Consider the following 18,305-nt stretch of genomic DNA (forward strand, 5'->3'; position numbering starts at 1 on the left):
TGTCACCACAATCAAATTTTAAAAGTTTTCAGAAGAAACGCTGTACTTATTAGCAGTCACTTATGTCCTTCTAATCCCTTAGCCCTAGGCACACATCAAATGATTTTTTTTTTTGTCTATAGATTTCCTTATTCAGAATGTTTCATATATGTGGAGTCATAGAATATGTCGTTTTTGTGATTGGCTTTTTCCACTTAATAATGTTTTCAAGGTTCATCCATGTTGTAGCATGATCAGAACTTCATTTCTTTTTATTGTAGTTATAAGGCTTTTTCTGGAGAATTTTAAATACTGGCTATATCCAATCATGTTTCTGTTTTGTTCTCACAGGGAACATAGGGGGTCTCATCTTAATATAATAGGATAGTTTGTCATCTTAAGACTACTTCTAAGGTTCATTTTAAAGAAGGGGTTATTATGGGGAATATGAACCCAAATGACTGGCCTTCAGGATGTCTTGAACCCTTTATAATTATTTGCAAGATTTTATGTTCCCTAGCATTTTTTTTGGGGGGGGGGAGGGGTGGGGGAGTTTAGGGGACTGAGAATTTAAAAAAAAAAGATAAAATCATTACACTCATACAGATAGAAAATGAATACACATTAAATATTTTACTTAGAATGAAGAATTCAGGCAGATGTTATAATTGGTTCAAAGGAAAACACGTATTTATAGATCAAGAATATTAAAATGAATATGAAATGGAGGCAAAATTAGTTTCTTTCATAGTGGAGAGAGAAGTCATTTGAACCTTTACCAGACATGGCAGATTGCCTGTTTATAGCTGAAGATTTGCTTGCATTGCTTTCTTATTTTTTGTTGTTAATCCTCACCCATGGATATATTTCCATTGAATTTTAGGGAGAGTAGAAGAGAGAGGGAAAGACAGAGAGAAACATCTATGTGAGAGAAACACATCTATTGGTTGCCTCCTGCATGGGTCCCGACCAGGGCTCTGGCTGGGGAGGATCCTGCAACCAAGGTACGTGCCCTTGAATGGAATCGAACCTGGGACCCTTTGGTCCGTAGGCCGATGTTCTATCCACTGAGCCAAACCGGCCTGGGCTAGTTTGCATTGCTTTCAATCATTTACATTATATTTATCTACATTATCGATTTATCTACATTATAAAATAACTTCCATGTAATCATAATCGGATAACCTAGAGGGATGTCCTAGCCAATGACTAATTTTCTATTGGAACTACACATTTTCTCCTGCACTTTCAATAGGTTATCAGAAAGTCAGAAACTCTTCCAAATGATAATTTTATTTTATTTTATTTTATTTTTTTTTGGCTTTCTATATACTTTATTTATTTACTTGTCTTTTCTGTCTTTTTTTTTTTTTTTTTGGCTTTCTATATACTTTATTTATTTACTTGTCTTTTCTGTCTTTTTTTTTTTATTTATTTTTTCTTTTTTTTATTGCTTAAAGTATTACAAAGGGTATTACATATGTGTCCATTTTATCCCCCCGCCCTAGACAGTCCCCTAGCCTCCCCTATCCCCCAATGTCTTATGTCCACTGGTTATTCTTATATGCATGCATACAAGTCCTTTAGTTGATCTCTTACCCCCCTACCTCCTGCCCCGCAACCCTCCCCAGCCTTCCTGCTGCAGTTTGACAATCTGTTTGAGGCAGCTCTGCCTCTGTATCTATTATTGTTCAAAAGTTTATAATGGTCTCTATTATCCATGAATGAGTGAGATCATGTGGTATTTTTCCTTCATTGACTGGCTTATTTCACTTAGCATAATGCTCTCCAGTTCCATCCATGACGTTGCAAATGGTAAGATTTTAAATTTAGTCTTACTTCAGTTTTAAAAAGTAGCTCCTTTTTTGACTAGATTTTGAAAGCAGTCTTCCCAAAGAGTCAGTTAGAGACCCAGGGATAGGTCTGAAGTTTATTCTTTTGAACAGGATTACATGTTAGAAATCTCCAAGAAGTAGCCTTTGTAACTTAAGTTACGCTTTTCAGCATATATTCAGTATTTCTCATCTCTAATAGCAGTATGACTATTGAATAGATTTCTATAAATACTTATCATTTGGGAAGTCTAGGTATCCTAACTCAGTGACAAAAGTAGATAATCCTATTGAGATAAGTTTGGGAAGGGAAAAGCTCATGACTACTTCTCCCATTGTGATAGCTTAGGGAAGTCAAGACTTCCTTTATGTGTGAAGAATATGGGATTATTTCCACTAGACCTTGCTTATTATCCAAGGAGTTCTCATTTCTAGTCCTCAGAGGATAATGGGCTCCTTTTGTACTTTGAAAGGTAACTTCTGTGCATATTTGTAATAAGTCATTTAGCTACTTATTGGAAGAGATGGGGAATTCATGGCAAATTCATAGCAGCATTGTATGTTCAGGTTTTCATGTACTCTCCCCCCACATCTTACCTACTTGCCTTATGCTGAGAAAGTATTTACCAAGAAAACCCATAATTGCTCTTACCTCTACAACCACTAGCCTGCTCCTCTCCTTACTGAACTTAGTTTTATACATTTCAGTCTTCTCTACTAGTTGAAGCTCCCTGTAGTGTCTGTCTTGATGTATTTGAGAAGGTGCTCAAAATCATTAGTTGAAAAAGTCAGCATCTGTCTTCAGTTGGTGCCCTGTCCTCAGCACAAGTAAATAAATACAACATTTTAAATGACCATTTGGCAGTGTTTAGGGCTATCAGCTTTTATGAGCTCAGAAGCTTTGATTTTCCACGAGTGCACCTTAATGACTAGAGCATATTGCATGTCTGTTTCCTTTCGGAAGACAAGATTGTATCGCCGTGACGGTAAGGAGCTTTGCCTGAGCACTCCAGTGCCAAGTACGGAGCAGTTAGACTTACACACGCTTGTGGAATAGTGCTGAGCATGTCTGCCTTTGGCTTGAGACGTGACTTAAGGGGAGCACATGGGCCGTTAAGCTTTTTGAGAGGAACTTCTCAGATACTAGATCTCTTGACTCACGTTGTGGAATTTTGGGGGAAGTTTATGGTTTACTCTTTACCTCCTAAGACATGCTGATTGGGACATTTCTGTCACAGTCACTAGTGGTTGGTTGGAAGGCTGTCTGGTTTTGCTGCTCAATTCTTAACTTCTTCAGTGACTCAGGGGAGTTTTCCATTTGGGCTTGTGATCTATTTTTGCTGATGAACTTTAATGCCTTTTGGGGCTCTAAAGACGGTAGTATTTTCTTACCTGTTTACTTTGTACTTTGAAGTTCTTTAGGATGTGATATGAAATCTGTGTTTTTAGGGCAGAAGTAAAGAATAAATAATTAACTCTTTGGATATCTTCTGTATTTTCACTTCACTCCCTCACCCAGTCTCAGCCTTTAAATTATCGTTTGATCTTAAGACATTAGGTAGTGGGTGAACTGGGTAAAACAGGTTTTTCTTTTTCTCAACAGCCCACTCCTGCTTTAAAGTTTGGATTCCTGGCTCTTCTGGAAAAGCTGTTGAGGGTTGAGTTGTGCAGTGTGTTAGAGGTTAAGAAAGTGGAGGAAGGAGGAAAACAAATCCTTTCTTCTCTGCAGCATTGCAGGGTAGAAGATTTTGATTTTCATTAGTATCTGGCCAAAGAATAAATATTAGCCAGGAACAATGAATGAGTTGATCTCGTTGATTCATGAGGCTGGGACCTGGCTTTAACAGTTCCAGGAAAGCATGGTGATTCTTTGTACCCCCTGACTAAGTTTGGTGATTGGGTCTCAGTAATATGTTAACTCTTGGGTAATTATTTTGTAAAAGAAGGGGATGGGAAGAGAAGGGGACAAGTTATAATGTAGAGAAACTGTTTTTAACCAGGAGTGCCTATCAGAATCATATGGGGGAGGTTTTACAAAATACATTTTTTTCTGGGCTCCACTCTGTACTTACTGAACCATCGGGTGGGATATTCTCAGAAAAGCTCGTTGGATGATTTTGATGCACTTCACTGGTTTTGATGTTCTTCACTAGTGGAAAGAGTATTGACCAGGAGGTTAGATTCTGATGGGGCCTCTGCATGTAGTTTGACCCAAGGGAAGGCACACTTTAGTATTAGTCTTTGAGCCTCAATTTCTTCATCCTTGAAAAGGATTGGGTTGGGTGGTCTCTAAGCTGCCTTCAAACAGCAACATTTTATGATTTTGAAGACAACTCTCCTGAAGTACTTTTCAAACTGATTCCTTTCAGTCTTTTTTTTTTTTTTTTTTTTTTTGGAAGTAGGTAATAGTGTAAGTCTCTAGCTGAGAGAAGAGTGAGTTTTGAGAAAATCATTGATAGCTGTTCACACTCCAAAAGCACTCACTGTTTGTAGGACAGTGTTCAGATCACTTGGCAGTGTTGTCTGTCTTAGCTGGGAGAGTAGTAAAGCTGTGGCTCTTAATTTAGTTCCTGGAATAAACTAGATGATGTAACTATGAGAACTGTCTATTTTGAACCTGTTGGTTTTCTGATAGTTTGTGCCACTGATAGTTTGGCTCTGGAAACCTGGGCTGTGGAAAAATGTAGTGGAAAAAAACAATGTATTTTGAGCCAGAAGGTTTGAGTCCTGGCTGTGAGCTGTGTGACCTTTGGGCCTCTGTGTCTTCATCTGTGAAGGACGGAGAGTGGGTCATGAACAGATCTGTAACCTCCCTTTTAATTTAACCCTGATGGCCTATGACATGATGTGTCTTGTGTGCTCATTAGAAGGGTGCCAGTGTGTGCAGAGTGTGGTTACAAATAACCAGCCATTCTTTTCTTGGTCAAGCCACCACCACTGGGAGAAATGTGGGAGAGGAGGTGGCAGGATCTTCCTAGATCTTAGGAAACAAATTGTCATAAGTATATGCAATATTTCACTTTAGTTGAATAAATGTTGAGTTCCTACCATGTTGAAGATGCTATTCTAGATGGTGTAGGAGATACAAAAATTAGGTCCTCCTTCTTGTTTATATTCTTATCAGACCTGGTACCATAAGAGAGTTCAGATATTAAAATAATCATTTGGTTATTCTCCCACACCAGGGTAGAGTGCGTTCCTTCTAGGACAGACTAACTCATTTGGCTCATGCAGTTTGGCCCTGATTGACTCCTGAGAAATAACCTGAATTGTGGCATACGGATATTTGGCATCTTACAAATGCAGAGAAGATGTTGTGCTATGTAAGAAGACGAACCTTTTGTAAGGAAGTAGCTTTCCCTGAATCCTGATTTAGAATGATACTACAGTGGTATTATTAGGCATTACTGTTTTGAATTTTTCCTCTAGTGAGTGACACTTGGAAGCCTGGTCTGTGTTGTGGTCAGCAGTCTGTATTTGGACAAAGCAGGAAGTTTGAAAGGTACAAGTTCTTATTAGAGCCAAAGGAAACTAATTTGTGTGCACTTTAGTTTTGACCAGACATCATTAGAAGACTTTGTTCTGTGTAATACTCAGCTGAGAAAATTACTGCCTTTTCTTTGCAAGCAATCTGGGTCTCTGTGGCAGTTCAGGAATTATCAGTAGAGTAGATCATGACAGCGGAAATGTTTTTCTTTAAAGTTTAGCTTGATTTTTTAAAAAATATATTTTATTGATTTTTTACAGCGAGGAAGGGAGAGGGATAGAGAGTTAGAAACATCGATGCGAGAGAAGCACCGATCAGCTGCCTCCTGCACACCCCCCACTGGGGATGTGCCCGCAACCAAGGTACATGCTCCTGACCGGAATTGAACCTGGGACCCTTCAGTCCCCAGGCTCCATCCAGTGAGCCAAACCAGCCAGGCGTTAGCTTGATTTTTTAATGTGAGGGGAACAAGAAGGAGAAAGTACATTGGAATGTCTTGTTGGTTCCTCTGCTTGGCTTTACAGCTCTTTGGTACTCTTCTTTTAGGCTGTATTCCTCCAGTTAGGTTTTGGTGTTTATAATGTTTTGAAGTACTGAGCAATGGTTCCAGAAATCTTGGATTCAACTTGAAGTGTGAAGTCCTGGGTTTTAGCTCTGACTCTGCTATTTACTACTCGGTTTTCCATAGAGCAAGTCACTTAACCTTTCTTAACTTCTTTTCCCCACCCATAAAGTGAAATTTTTCATTCTTAACCTAAGAACCTCATGAGGTAATAAAGTACAAATAAGATAATATAAAAGATGCTTAAAAATTTTAAGTTGTATAAATATTGCCATGTATCCTCTATTAATAAGTAATGCTTTTAAGTGCTTCACCCTTTCCTATATGTTTGTCTCGGACCTTTGGCCTTCTCTTTCTTTTCTTTTTTTAAAAATATATTTATTGATTTCAGAGAGGAAGGAAGAGGGAGAGCTAGAAACATCAATGATGAGAGAGAATCATTGATCAGCTGCCTCCTGCATGCCCCCTACTGGGGATCGAGCCCGCAATCCAGGCATGTGCCCTTCGCTAGAATCAAACCTGGACCCTCCAGTCCTCAGGCCGACACTCTATCCACTGAACCAAACCGGCTAGGGCAAGGCCTTCTCTTTCTTAATTAGTTCTTTTCCCTCTGTAATCAGGTGGCCACCTAATCTTTGAGTTTTAAAGGGAAGAGAAAGTTTTAAGTGAAACAAACTGGTGAACTCACATCCCTGTGAAATAGTGCCATGTAGGTGGTGGGCACTCAGGAATAATTGTTGAATAGATGGAAACCCTTACGCAGTAGGCATCTCTGTAGCAGTGGCATCATTGTGGGGCTGGTCTCATAGGATGGTGTGGTAGGCAGTTCTAGGGGCTGCCTGAGTGGAGATGCCATTGTCCTTAAATAAGACAAATGCAGATGGTTTGCTCCTCTTGAGTAGGGATTGCTACGATTTGTATTAGTTCCCAGGAAAGAAGCACCATCAGTGTGGACCTGGAAATATATTTTAATGATTCTCATTTGTAGAATGTTTCTTCTGGTATAAATTGGTAATTAAGAAATTGAATGGGGAAAAATCACCGTCTAACTGGCAGTTGGTCAAGTATAGTACTAGTTCTCAAAGAAGTTTTCTTGGGAGAAAAGGGGTGCGGGTAGTGCCAGTATGGGAAGTTTGCTTATAGAATCTTGTTCTCTTGGGGTGATTTAGGGTCTGAAAGAGATTAATTAACATTATTGGGGATAACGGTGACTATCGATAGGAAATTAACTCATGACTGAAGAATTCTGAATCCCCATTGACTCAGTTACTTCATCATATCATAATCCTGGCCTCACAAAAATGTTAAGAGAATAAATTACAAGTATAAAAAGTATTGAGAATCATGTTAGTGTTCATTCTCTTCACTGCCTTATGCAACCACATTCCAAATTTAAGGAAGCCAGGAGTAAAATCACTCTAGGGCACTAATTTCAAACCTGAAGGTCATGATTTATTTAGAGGAATATAAAATCAATTTAGTGGGGTCAAGCATTTAAAAAAAGAAGGAAGAAATAGAGATGTGAGTGCATCACAAGTAATAAGGTGTTAGGTATTAGGTGTTTGGAAATTATTGGTTTGGTTTTATATCTTTTTGTTGCTATGTGTACCAGATTGTTGTAAAGTGTGTTTCTGTGGGACCGTGTTGGAAAAGTTTGAAACTCATGGGTCTCATAAGTAACACACCCCAGATTTGCAGACTTCCACTATCGTGTTACATTCATGAAAGTGTCTTGCTGCTTTGAAGTGATTTGAGCGCTTAAGGGGTTCATTATGTTTGGGAATAGCAGGATATTAAACTCCCATAAATTCTAGCAGCTGTCTAATAATGATTAGGATTATTGAATGTGATTTTGATGTATTTTAAGGCACCACCTAAATCATTAGAATAAGAAGAGAAAGGCTGGTAGTTTAGTCTTCATTATTTGACAATAGCTTCTTAAAAGTAGTTAACATTTTGAATCTTCATACTACTAAGGTTTATCAATTTATTTCCTTTAATTGATATACTTTAATAATATACTTTCAAAAGATTGATGGTATTTTTTACTGTCATTTTATATATTTCCATTGAGCAAAGTATTTTTTTCTCTCTAAAGGAATATATTTCCAATTTTATAACAAAGTGTGAAAGGAAGGAATGCCTTATGTGGGGAAATTTTACCCAAACTACTGTCCTGTTAAGCAAGGGCTGGAGATAACACATCCACACACACTCACAGATACATACACAGATACAATTTATTTTGAGATGATTATTTTGTGTTCCTTCTAGATAAAGAATTGGAGATACAGATTAGTGAAATAATTTGCTAGGAGTTACACGAGAACATACATTGTGCAAAGAAAACTCTTAGAGTGGCACTGGATCATAATGTGTTCTTTGCCTATGAACACTGAAAATAAAGACTTGGAAGAGTACTGAGTAGTAAGTCAGCAGGCCTGGGTTCCTAGTCTGTGCTCTGATAGAGCCTGTCTATATAAGGTTAGGCATGTTGTTTCAGGTTGGGGTCTCTGTTCAATCTCCAAAGGTCCCTTCAGCATTTAGGTTGTTGCTTCCCAAATGGCTGGAGTATTGCATCAGGACCCAGCCTGGGGTTTGTGCTGTTTGCAAGGCCCCAAGGAACTGCCTCATTCTTTTTCTCCAAGGAGAGAGCATACATTACCCCACAGAGCCCCATAATGCAATGACATGTCAGCGCTATGTGCTTCAGTTCATTGGGGACTGAGCCTAGGTTGTTTGTCGTAACCAAGAAGGATCTTGGAATGAGGCCAGGAGATGTAATTTCTGTGACCAACTAGTTCATGCTCAAAAAGCTTGCTAGGATCCATCTAAGTACAGTATCATTCTGTCTTTGGAATAAGAGAAATTAGAACTATATCTTCTGTTAAAGACTTTGAATTCAAGGACTCCCATTATATTCTTGTAGCAATTACATATATATATATATTCTTGCCAAATATAATTTTATAGATTTTAGCAAGGAATGCCTTCATATCTTAATAGGCTTAAAAATTAAATTAGTTTGCATTTGCTGATTCTTTGACCTCTCCCTAATATTAGTTATATTGCTTTATTGTTCAGTGCTGTGAAGAGTGATAATATCTACAGTCATCTTTTTTTTTTTTTTTTTAATATATTTTATTGATTTTTTACAGAGAGGAAGGGAGAGAGATAGAGAGTCAGAAACATCGATGAGAGAGAAACATCGACCAGCCGCCTCCTGCACATCCCCCACCGGGGATGTGCCCGCAACCCAGGTACATGCCCTTGACCGGAATCGAACCTGGGACCTTTCAGTCCGCAGGCCGACGCTCTATCCACTGAGCCAAACCGGTTTCGGCTACAGTCATCTTTTGACATTGGCAATAACCTCTGTTTTCTGGGTAAATTAGGAACTATATCACCAGAGGAAAATCTGATCCGAATGATTGTTATTCCATCATCCCATTCATCCACACTATTAAACCGTTTGGTTTGATCACAGCTTTCACCACAAGATTCTTTATAATGATGGAAATTATGACATGTTTGATGATGATGGACTCCTCTGGTCTTTCCTCAGGTCTTGACTGCCACTGCCACTGGTGTGCAGATTTGAGGTTGTTGATAGCAACAATGGGCTCTGGGGAATGGTCACCAAGAACTTAAGAGGAGGTTGTAGATAAGCCATGTTTCCATGGATAGCCCTCTAGGGAACCCAGTACTTGCCTAAAGTTAATGGCCTTATGCCGCAGCCTAATTGCTAAGGGTATAAATGTTTTCAACAAACATTTGTTGAGCACTGTCTCCTTCTAAGCTTTCATGCACCTATTAGATAGAACATTGGTAGATGTTCAACAGGAAATATCATTATCTTTTTCTCAAAATCACTCCTATCTTCTTCTACTTCCCCTCCTGTTCTTTTACTCAGTTTCTCAAACTTGAACTTGGAGTTATTTGTACCCTTTCCACTCCATATTTTCTATGTCTAATAAGTTATAAAACCCTGTTTGCTTCACTACCAAAAATGTTTTTCAAATCCATACTGCTTTTTGTCCCCAGTGTTTTACTGTTTAAGGTCAAGCCCAGTGTATTTTTCTCCTGGACTGTTTCAATAATCCCTTTAAACTAAAATTTTCATTTCTAATCTCTGTCCTCCTTTTTAGCTCTCAGTCAGCTATCTTTTTTAAAAATTACTTTTCCGATTAACAACACATGACTTTTATTTTTGTTTTTGTTGTTTTACAGTTTGCTTTATTTTTACTCAACATTATATTCTGGAAATTTTTCCATGTAGTTCATTCAGATCTATCTTCTTTTTAATGCCGCATTAAAATGTCTACAGTCCTGGTCAGGTGGCTTAGTTGGTTGGAGCATCATCCCTACACCAGAAGGTTGCGGGTTTGATTCCTGGTCAGGGTTTATACCTAGGTTGTGGGTTTGATCCCCCATTGGGATGCATACGGGAGGCAACTGATCAATGTTTCTCTTACATTGATGTTTTTTTCTCTTTCTCTCTGTCTCTCCTGTCTCTCGCCCTCTTCCTCTCTTTCTAAACTCAGTAAAAAATACAGCCTCAGGTGAGGATTAAAAAAAGTGTTTATTATAGTTTATTTAGCCATTCCTTTATAAATGAACATTTTTGTTATTTACATTTTTCCCTTTGTTACAGAGAATACTGAAGTGAGTGTCCATAAACATGTGCATGATGCCAAAAAGTGGGATTTCTGGGTCAAAATGAATGAATGTTGACAGTTGACACTGGCAACTCACGTTACAAAAAGTGCCTATCGATTTATACTCCCACTTTCCATGCCCCCTTTTTTTTTTTTTTTAAAGGATCATTGGTAATCTGGACTTAGTGTGTTTCTGCCTCAGTGCTCTAATTGACATATTTACTCATTTACTGTCAGCCACTGTCCTAGTTTTTATTCAGTACAAATTGTGTGCTGGGCAGTCTCTATATGCTGGGGATTTAGTACCTGGTAAGACAGATAGGATCCCTGCCCTCATCTAGTTTACCCTCCTAACACATAAGCTTTTTGCTATTCCCAGATTTCTTTTATGCATTTGCAGCTACTTTTCTCTCTTCCTCCTATGGCTTTTTTTTTTTTTTAATGTTTTTTGCCTGGGTAATTTTCTTGGATCATTCTTTTACCTTTTTAACCTGGTTAGATTTTATCTTCTGTCATATCTTCCTTATCTCCTCTTAGGTAGAGTTAGATAGGCCTTCCTCAGTGGTCTCTCTTAGCACCTCACTTGCATTCTTTTTATAGTGTTTATGGTGAAGAGTTTTTTTTTTAATTTATTTTTTATTGATTTCAGAGAGGAAGGGAGAGGGGGAGGGGGAGAGGGCGAGGGAGAGAGAGACATCAGTCATGACAGAGAATCATAGATTGGCTGCCACACTTGGGGATCGAGCCCACAACCTGGGTGTATGCCCTGACTGGGAATCAGTTGATGCTCAACCACTGAGCCACACCAGCTGGGCTATGCTGAAGAGTTTTAATTATTTGTTTATATATGTGTGCACTTGTGTATGCATGTATGTGTAGGCATGCACACTCACACACACATACCTCTCCCATTAGAGTATAAGCTCAGTAAGGGCAGGCACCTGTGATACTTATCTAAATGTTCCCCCAGCTTAATGCCTTAAACATTGGAGATGCTTAATAAATGTTGAGTAAGTGAATGAATAACAAACTATCAGATTAACTTACTTTGTATAGGGCACACGGGGGCTTGTAAATATGACTAAGACCTGTCTTCAAGGACTAACCATGTAGTCAGGGAGATAAGAAACAGATGAGTAGACTGCAAGGTGATTTGTGATAAGCTCTGTGTAGAGCTGGGATGGGGAACCTCTATTCTGCCAAGGGACACTTGGATATTTATAACATCATTTGCAGGCCATACAAAATTATCAACTTAAAAATTACCCTGCTATACTTGGTCAAACATTTAATGAACTCACCCCTAATGCCTTGGCAGGGCCAGACCAAATAATTGACGTTCCCACTCCTGGTGTAGAGGCACAAATGGGTACTTGAGAATTTAAAGAGAGAGGTGTATTCTCATGAATAGGATATTCTGGTAAATTTCAGATGAGAGGACTTTTTTCTTATTTGTGAGTGATGCACATAGTGTTAAGATATGTCCCTGGCCCCCAGAGTTTTTAGTCAAATAGGGCCTTAGAGCAGAGATTGTAGTCTATGGTCTGTGGGCCAAATCAGAACTGCTATCCATTTTTGTACAGCCTATGAGCTAAGAATGATATTTTACATTTCAAAAATTGTTTTTATAAAGAGAATATCTGGTGCTGTGTGTAATGGTATGAAATTCAGATTTTAGCATCTGTAATTAAATATTGTTGGAACACAGCCACGTTCTTTTGTGTACCCACTGTCTGACTGCATTTGTGCTACAACAGCAGAGCGGCATCGCTGTAACAGACACTTCTTGGCCTGCGATGCCCACAGTGCTTATTCTGGCCTTTTATAGCAACAGTCTGCCAAATCCTGGACAGAAGGTGGGAGAAATTCAGATAAAGTCGAGAAGAGGAGAAAGACATCCATATTGAGAATGAATGTTTGAGTTGAGTGGGACAGTGAATACTGTAGTCATGCTGAAGCGTTAGAGCTGAAATGATGATGTAGCTTATCCTTGTACTTTACAGAGTAGATAGAAGATCAGAAATCTTGTCAAAGTCCACAGGACTCACAGGGCAGTGCTCCCCGGAGTGAAAGGGGCAGGAGCTTTGGGTGATGAGGTTATTGCTGGGGTGGGGCCAGATTATGAATGTCCTTGCCCTTGAAAGATGAGTGTTGAAGAAAAACTAGGAACGGAGTTTTCCTTTCTCTCTCTGAATGTAATATTTCTTTTTTTCTCTTGTATTTCTAGAAGGCCTTTGAGCCCTACTTCGAGATTTTGGAAGTATATTCCACAAAGGCCAAGAATTACGTAAATGGTCATTGCACCAAATATGAGCCCTGGCAGCTAATTGCATGGAGTGTCGTGTGGACCCTGCTGGTAGTCTGGGTATATGAGTTTGTCTTCCAACCGGAGAGTAAGTATACGTCCTCTCTGTAAAGAAACAGTGGAGGCTCACTAGCTTTGAAACTCATAGTGATGATGACTGATTCCTTGCCTTTTAGTTTTGTTCCGGTTTTTAAAATTTAATGGGAAGTGAGACATTGTCTTCTGATTGGCAAAGTCTTATTATAATAGGAATCTTGTGTAACTATTACTGCTTACTAGTATGTTGATTTTTCTGGATTTGCAACTTACATAAAAACTCGTGAGAAATTAGTCATTGTAAGGATCACAGATATCTGAGTGCGGCGTAAATCTTCTTCAGTTTTAGTTTCTAGGCTAGAACGTAATTGTGCCGCCTGGACCTCCCAAAGTAGGAATCATTGCTTTAATTTTAGGCCATCCTTTCAAGATTAGGTGAAATTGAAACAGCACCCATACAATGATCATTTCAGTGTCTGCTGTGTACCAGGCACTGTGCTAGGCTCTGGGGATATCTAAATAAGTGATAGAGGGCCCTGTCTCTTGGACTTGACCTTCTGATATCAGGAGACAGTGCACTTTGAGCTTCCTGGGCAGTGCCTCAGGGAGCTAATTGATATGGGGAAGAGGAAGCCACTTCTCTAGAGTGTAGAAGATGAGAAGTCTTTTAGCCATCAGTTTGTAAATTCTACATCCTTCCTAAGGTCCTGCTTACCCTCCCCACGCCCCCCCTCCGCAAAAAGAACCCCCCCCCAACCTGATTACATATTTCCTCCATGTTAATTGTTTTCCCCTGAACTTTGTGCTTGGGAAGTAAATGGTAGGAGTGGTGGTGGGTGTTCTGTAGCACTCCTGAATCCCTTTCCTACCTTATTAGGGTATCCCAGTTTAACTTCCTTGGGATAAGAAACCATTAACATTGAAGGAATTTGCTTGTCATTTCTCATATGTCTAAAATTTCAACAACTACCTTTTTTTCCCTGATCACATTTGTTTGAAGGAGCTCTTTAACTATTTTTTCTGCTTTTCTTTCTCTCCCTCCAGGAAAATCAAATTAGAAGCTAGATTCTGTTTTATTTCTATCATGCAAATAGCCATTGAGCCATTCTGTAACATTGCATAGTAAAATTAGTTCACTCCAGCTTTAAACACCCAGTCCTCAGTTTCTGTTCCTAGTCTTTGCAGGCTTTCCTCAAACTCTGAAAACGTAGATAGACTAACCCTGTTAGTGCCTGTACTTGTGCTAGTCCCAGGCTGTGTCTGCTCTGTGGTTTGGAAATGGACACAGTCCTTGTCTTTTTGCTCAGGCTTATTCCTTTCTGGGAACCTTTTTTTTTTTTAAGTTTATCTTTATTGTTGAAAGTGTTACAGACGTTCCCCTTTTTATCCCCATTAGCCCCCTCCACCCAGGCCTTCCCCACACTGTTGTCTGTCCCTGGGCTATGTATATATGCATATAAGTTCACTGGTTCATCTCTTCCTGCTTTCCCCCTGCCTCCCCTACACCCTTTGAAATATGCCAGTCTGTTGTATGTTTCAATGTCTGGATCTTTTCTGTTCATCAGTTTATTTTGTTCATTAGATTTCACATATAACTGAGAGCATGTGATACTTGTCTTTCTCTGACTGGCTTATTTTGCTTAAGTATAATACTCTCCAGGTCCCTCCATGCTGTCTCAAAAGGTAAGAGATCCCTATTTTTTACAGTTGTATAGTATTCCATGGTGTGAATGTACCACAGTTTTTAAATCATCTACTGATGGGCACTTGGGCTGTTTCCAAATCTTAGCTATTGCAAATAACGCTGCTGTGAACATAGGGGTGCATATATTATTTCTGATTAGTGTTTCTGGTTTCTTGGGATATATTCCTAGCAGTGGTATCACTGGGTCAAATGGCAGTTCCATTTTTAATTTTTTGAGGAAACTTCACACTGTTTTCCATTGTGGTTGTGCCAGTCTGCATTCCCACCAACAGTGTGCTAGGGTTCCTTTTTCTTCGCATCCTAGCCAGTACTTGCTGTTTGTTGATTTACTGATAGTCATTCCGGCAGGTGTGAGGTGGTACCTCATTGTTGTTTTAATTTGCATCTCTCTAATGATTAGTGACTGAGCATTTTTTCATATGTCTCTTGGCCATCTGTGTGTCTGTCCTCTTTGGAGAAATGTCTATTCAGGTCTTCTGCCCATTTTTTAATTGGGTTGTCTTCCTTTTGTGGAGTTGTAAGAGTACTTTACATATTTTGGAAATTAAACCCTTATCAGATGTATTATTGGCAAATATGTTCTCCCATACAATGGGTCCCTTTTCATTTTGATGCTGGTTTCTTTTGCTGTGCAGAAGCTTTTTAGTTTGATATAATCCCATTTGTTTTTTTTTTCTTCCTTTGTTTTTCTTGTCCTAGGTGATATATTGGTGAAAATTCTCCTTGAGATGTCTGATATTTTGCTGTCTACGGTTTCTTCTACGAGTTTTATGGTTTTATGACTTCCATTTAGTCTTTTATCCATTTTGAGTTTATTTTTGTGTATGGTGTAAGTTGGTGGTCTAGTTTCATTTTTTTGCAAGTACCTGTCCAATTATCCCAGCAGCATTTATTGAAGAGACTGCCTTTACTCCATTGTATGCTCTTGCCTCCTCTGTCAAATATTAATTGAGCATATCGCTTAAGTCATTTTCTGGGTTCTCTGTTCTGTTTCATTGATCTTTGTGCCTATTCTTGTGCTAGTATTAGGCTGTTTTGATTATGGTGGCTTTGTAGTATAACTTCAAATCTGGTATTATGATTCCTCCAACTTTGTTCTTGTTTCTCAAGATTGCTGCAGCTATTTGGGGTCTTTTTTGGTTCCATATACATTTTTGGAGTATTGTTCTAGATCTGTGAAATATGCCATTGGTATTTTGGTAAGGATTGCATCAAAGTATAGATTGCTTTGGGTAGTATGTACATTTTAATGATATTAATCCTACTAATCCATGAACCCAGGAAGCCTTTGATTCAGTGGTACCCACCAGCTTATCCTTCCAGGTGAAGTGGCCTATTCCATAGGACTTTCAGGAGTAGCAATAAATCTTCCTTCGTTCGTTCGTCCGTCCCTCCCTCCCTCCCTCCCTCCCTCCCTCCCTCCCTCCCTCCCTCCCTCCCATCTTTCTTTCTTTTTTTTATCCTCACCCAAATATATTTTTCCCATTGATTTTCAGAGACAGTGGAAGAGAGGGGGAGAGACAGAGAAAGAAACATCGATGTGAGAGAGAAACATCAATTGGTTGCCTCCTGCATATTCCCTGACCGGGGCCAGGATCAAGCCTACGATGAGGTTCATGCCCTTGACCTGGAATCGAACCAGCAACACTTTGGTCCAAGGGCTAGTGCTCTAACCACTGAGCAATTGGCCAGGGTTCTTTTATTTTATTACTAGAGGCCCAGTGCATGTGTTCATGCACCAGTGGGGTCCCTCGGCCTGGCCTGTGGGGATCGGGCCGATACTGGCAGTCCGACATCCTCCAAGGGGTCCTGGAGTTCGAGAGGGCACTCTGCAAAGTTGCTGTTGCTCTGCAGTTCCTGTGTTGAGTGTCTGCCCCCTGGTGGTCATTGTGCATCATAGCTACCAGCCGGTCAGCTGGTTGGCCAGTCGCTTAGGCTTTTATATCTATACTAATGAAGGGTAATATGCTAATTAGACTGGGTTGAACGGACATCTTCTGGTTGTCCTTCCAAACAAAGCCATGATAGCAGGGGCCGAGGCACAGGTGATTAAGGGTGATCAGGCCCGCAGGGGAGAGCAGTTAGGGGTGATCAGGCAGGCAGGCAGGTGAGTGGTTAGGAGCCAGTGGTCCCAGATTGCGAGAGGGATGTCCGACTGCCGGTTTAGGCCTGATCCCGACCCCAAGGGATCCCAGACTGGAGAGGGTGCAGGCCGGGCTGAGGGATCTCCCCCCCACCCCCACCCCCCCGTGCACGAATTTTGTGCACCGGGCCTCTAGTATATAGATCATGAGATAACATTTCCCATTTTCCCCATTTTAAAAATGTACATTTCAGGGGTATTACATTCACAATGTTGTGCACCCATCACCACCATCCCTCTTTAGAGCTTTTTCATCATCCTAAATGGAAACTCTGTCCCCGTTAAACAATTGCTCCCTATACCCTCCTCTCCCCAGCTCCTGATAGCCACTATTCTATATACTTTTCCTTTTAAGGTAGTGCATTTGTAAAAACAGACAAGGTTAGAGATTTGTATTCCTTTGCTATAATTAGTATTAGCTTTAGGTGTTTACTTCTACTTCCAGTTCTGCAGCCCACAGTGCTCATGTACATTTTGCTTAACTGGTAGAAGCAGAGCATCCTAGGTCCTGATACTTACTGCCTTTAGTGTTCCAAAAAGAATGTGCTGGCCCCGAAGCATTCCATGAGGAAATTCATAGTAGCAGGGTGCACCTAGATCTTTGTGAGCTCAATTCAAGCCATTTCAGTTGTTTTATTTTTAATAGCCTATTTTTTATTATTACAGAAGTATATGTTCATTGTAGAAAATCAGACATAGGTAAGCCATAATAAGAAAATTAAAATTTTGCTACCTAGATCTAACCACTGTTTGTGTCTATATTACGTATCCATACAAAATGTAGTTTCTGTAGGTCAAAAATTGTTGAATGTTGGCAATTTCATAGTTTTATGCATATATATACACACAGCACACTTTTTGTTTTGTAACTTCCAACTTGAATTTTAGACATATAAAAATATTTGTCTTCCCTCCAGACATTGGAGATCATTTTGATAGCAATGCCATGTTTTTTTCAGAAACTTGCTCATGTAGAGAAGTATTCTACATACCACTGAACAATCAAGTTATTTTTAGTATACTGCCCTAGAGGAGTCTGAAGTCTGGACTAGTGATAAACTTTGCTAATACTGAAACTCTGAATACTTTTCTGAGGGAAAGGGTAATTCTAGAACACAGAATGGATGCCAGGGTAGATAAGAACAAGCAGCAGCAGGAACCGGTGGGAGGATGGGCAAGGGGTAGCAGCTCTCTAAGGTGTTCTCTCTTCCTTCTTTATGCTGTGTCATTATCTGCTCAAATTCTTATCACTTGATGCTGCCTTTAACTGATTGTCAGTAGTTCATCAACAGAAATCAGTTATGCGGTAGGAGAGTGTGATCAACTCTCCCAGTTTCTAGCCCTGACAACACCCTTAAGTTCTCGTAGCCTGTTTCCTCACAATAAATTGAGCATAAAAATACCTGCTTTACCTAATCATAGGATAATACGAGGATTGAGTGGCATAATTTGTGTGGAAGGAATTTGTAAACTGTGAAGAGCCATGCATTGATTTTCTTACATTGACATTTTCTATTTTATTACCTTAACGTATTCTAATTACTTTTCTTTCTGTACTTCTGGGGACTTTTACTTTCGAGATCATCTTTTTAGATCGT

General features: G+C 39.5%; 1 protein-coding gene across 2 annotated transcripts in view; it reads left to right on the forward strand.

Annotated features, from left to right (window-relative positions):
• Positions 1-18,305, forward strand: part of SGPL1 (sphingosine-1-phosphate lyase 1) — a 59,173-nt gene that overhangs the window by 10,936 nt on the left and 29,932 nt on the right. Inside the window, exon 3 of one of the 2 annotated variants that reach the window (XM_036336994.1) lies at positions 12,746-12,911. The exons of the other annotated variant lie outside the window; for it this stretch is intronic. Coding sequence (XP_036192887.1) covers positions 12,746-12,911 — 166 coding nt within the window. The remainder of the gene's footprint in view (positions 1-12,745; positions 12,912-18,305) is intronic. 2 annotated transcript variants of the gene reach the window in all.

This window comes from Myotis myotis, unplaced genomic scaffold (genome assembly GCF_014108235.1).
Source record: "Myotis myotis isolate mMyoMyo1 unplaced genomic scaffold, mMyoMyo1.p scaffold_m19_p_15, whole genome shotgun sequence".
NCBI lineage: Eukaryota > Metazoa > Chordata > Mammalia > Chiroptera > Vespertilionidae > Myotis > Myotis myotis.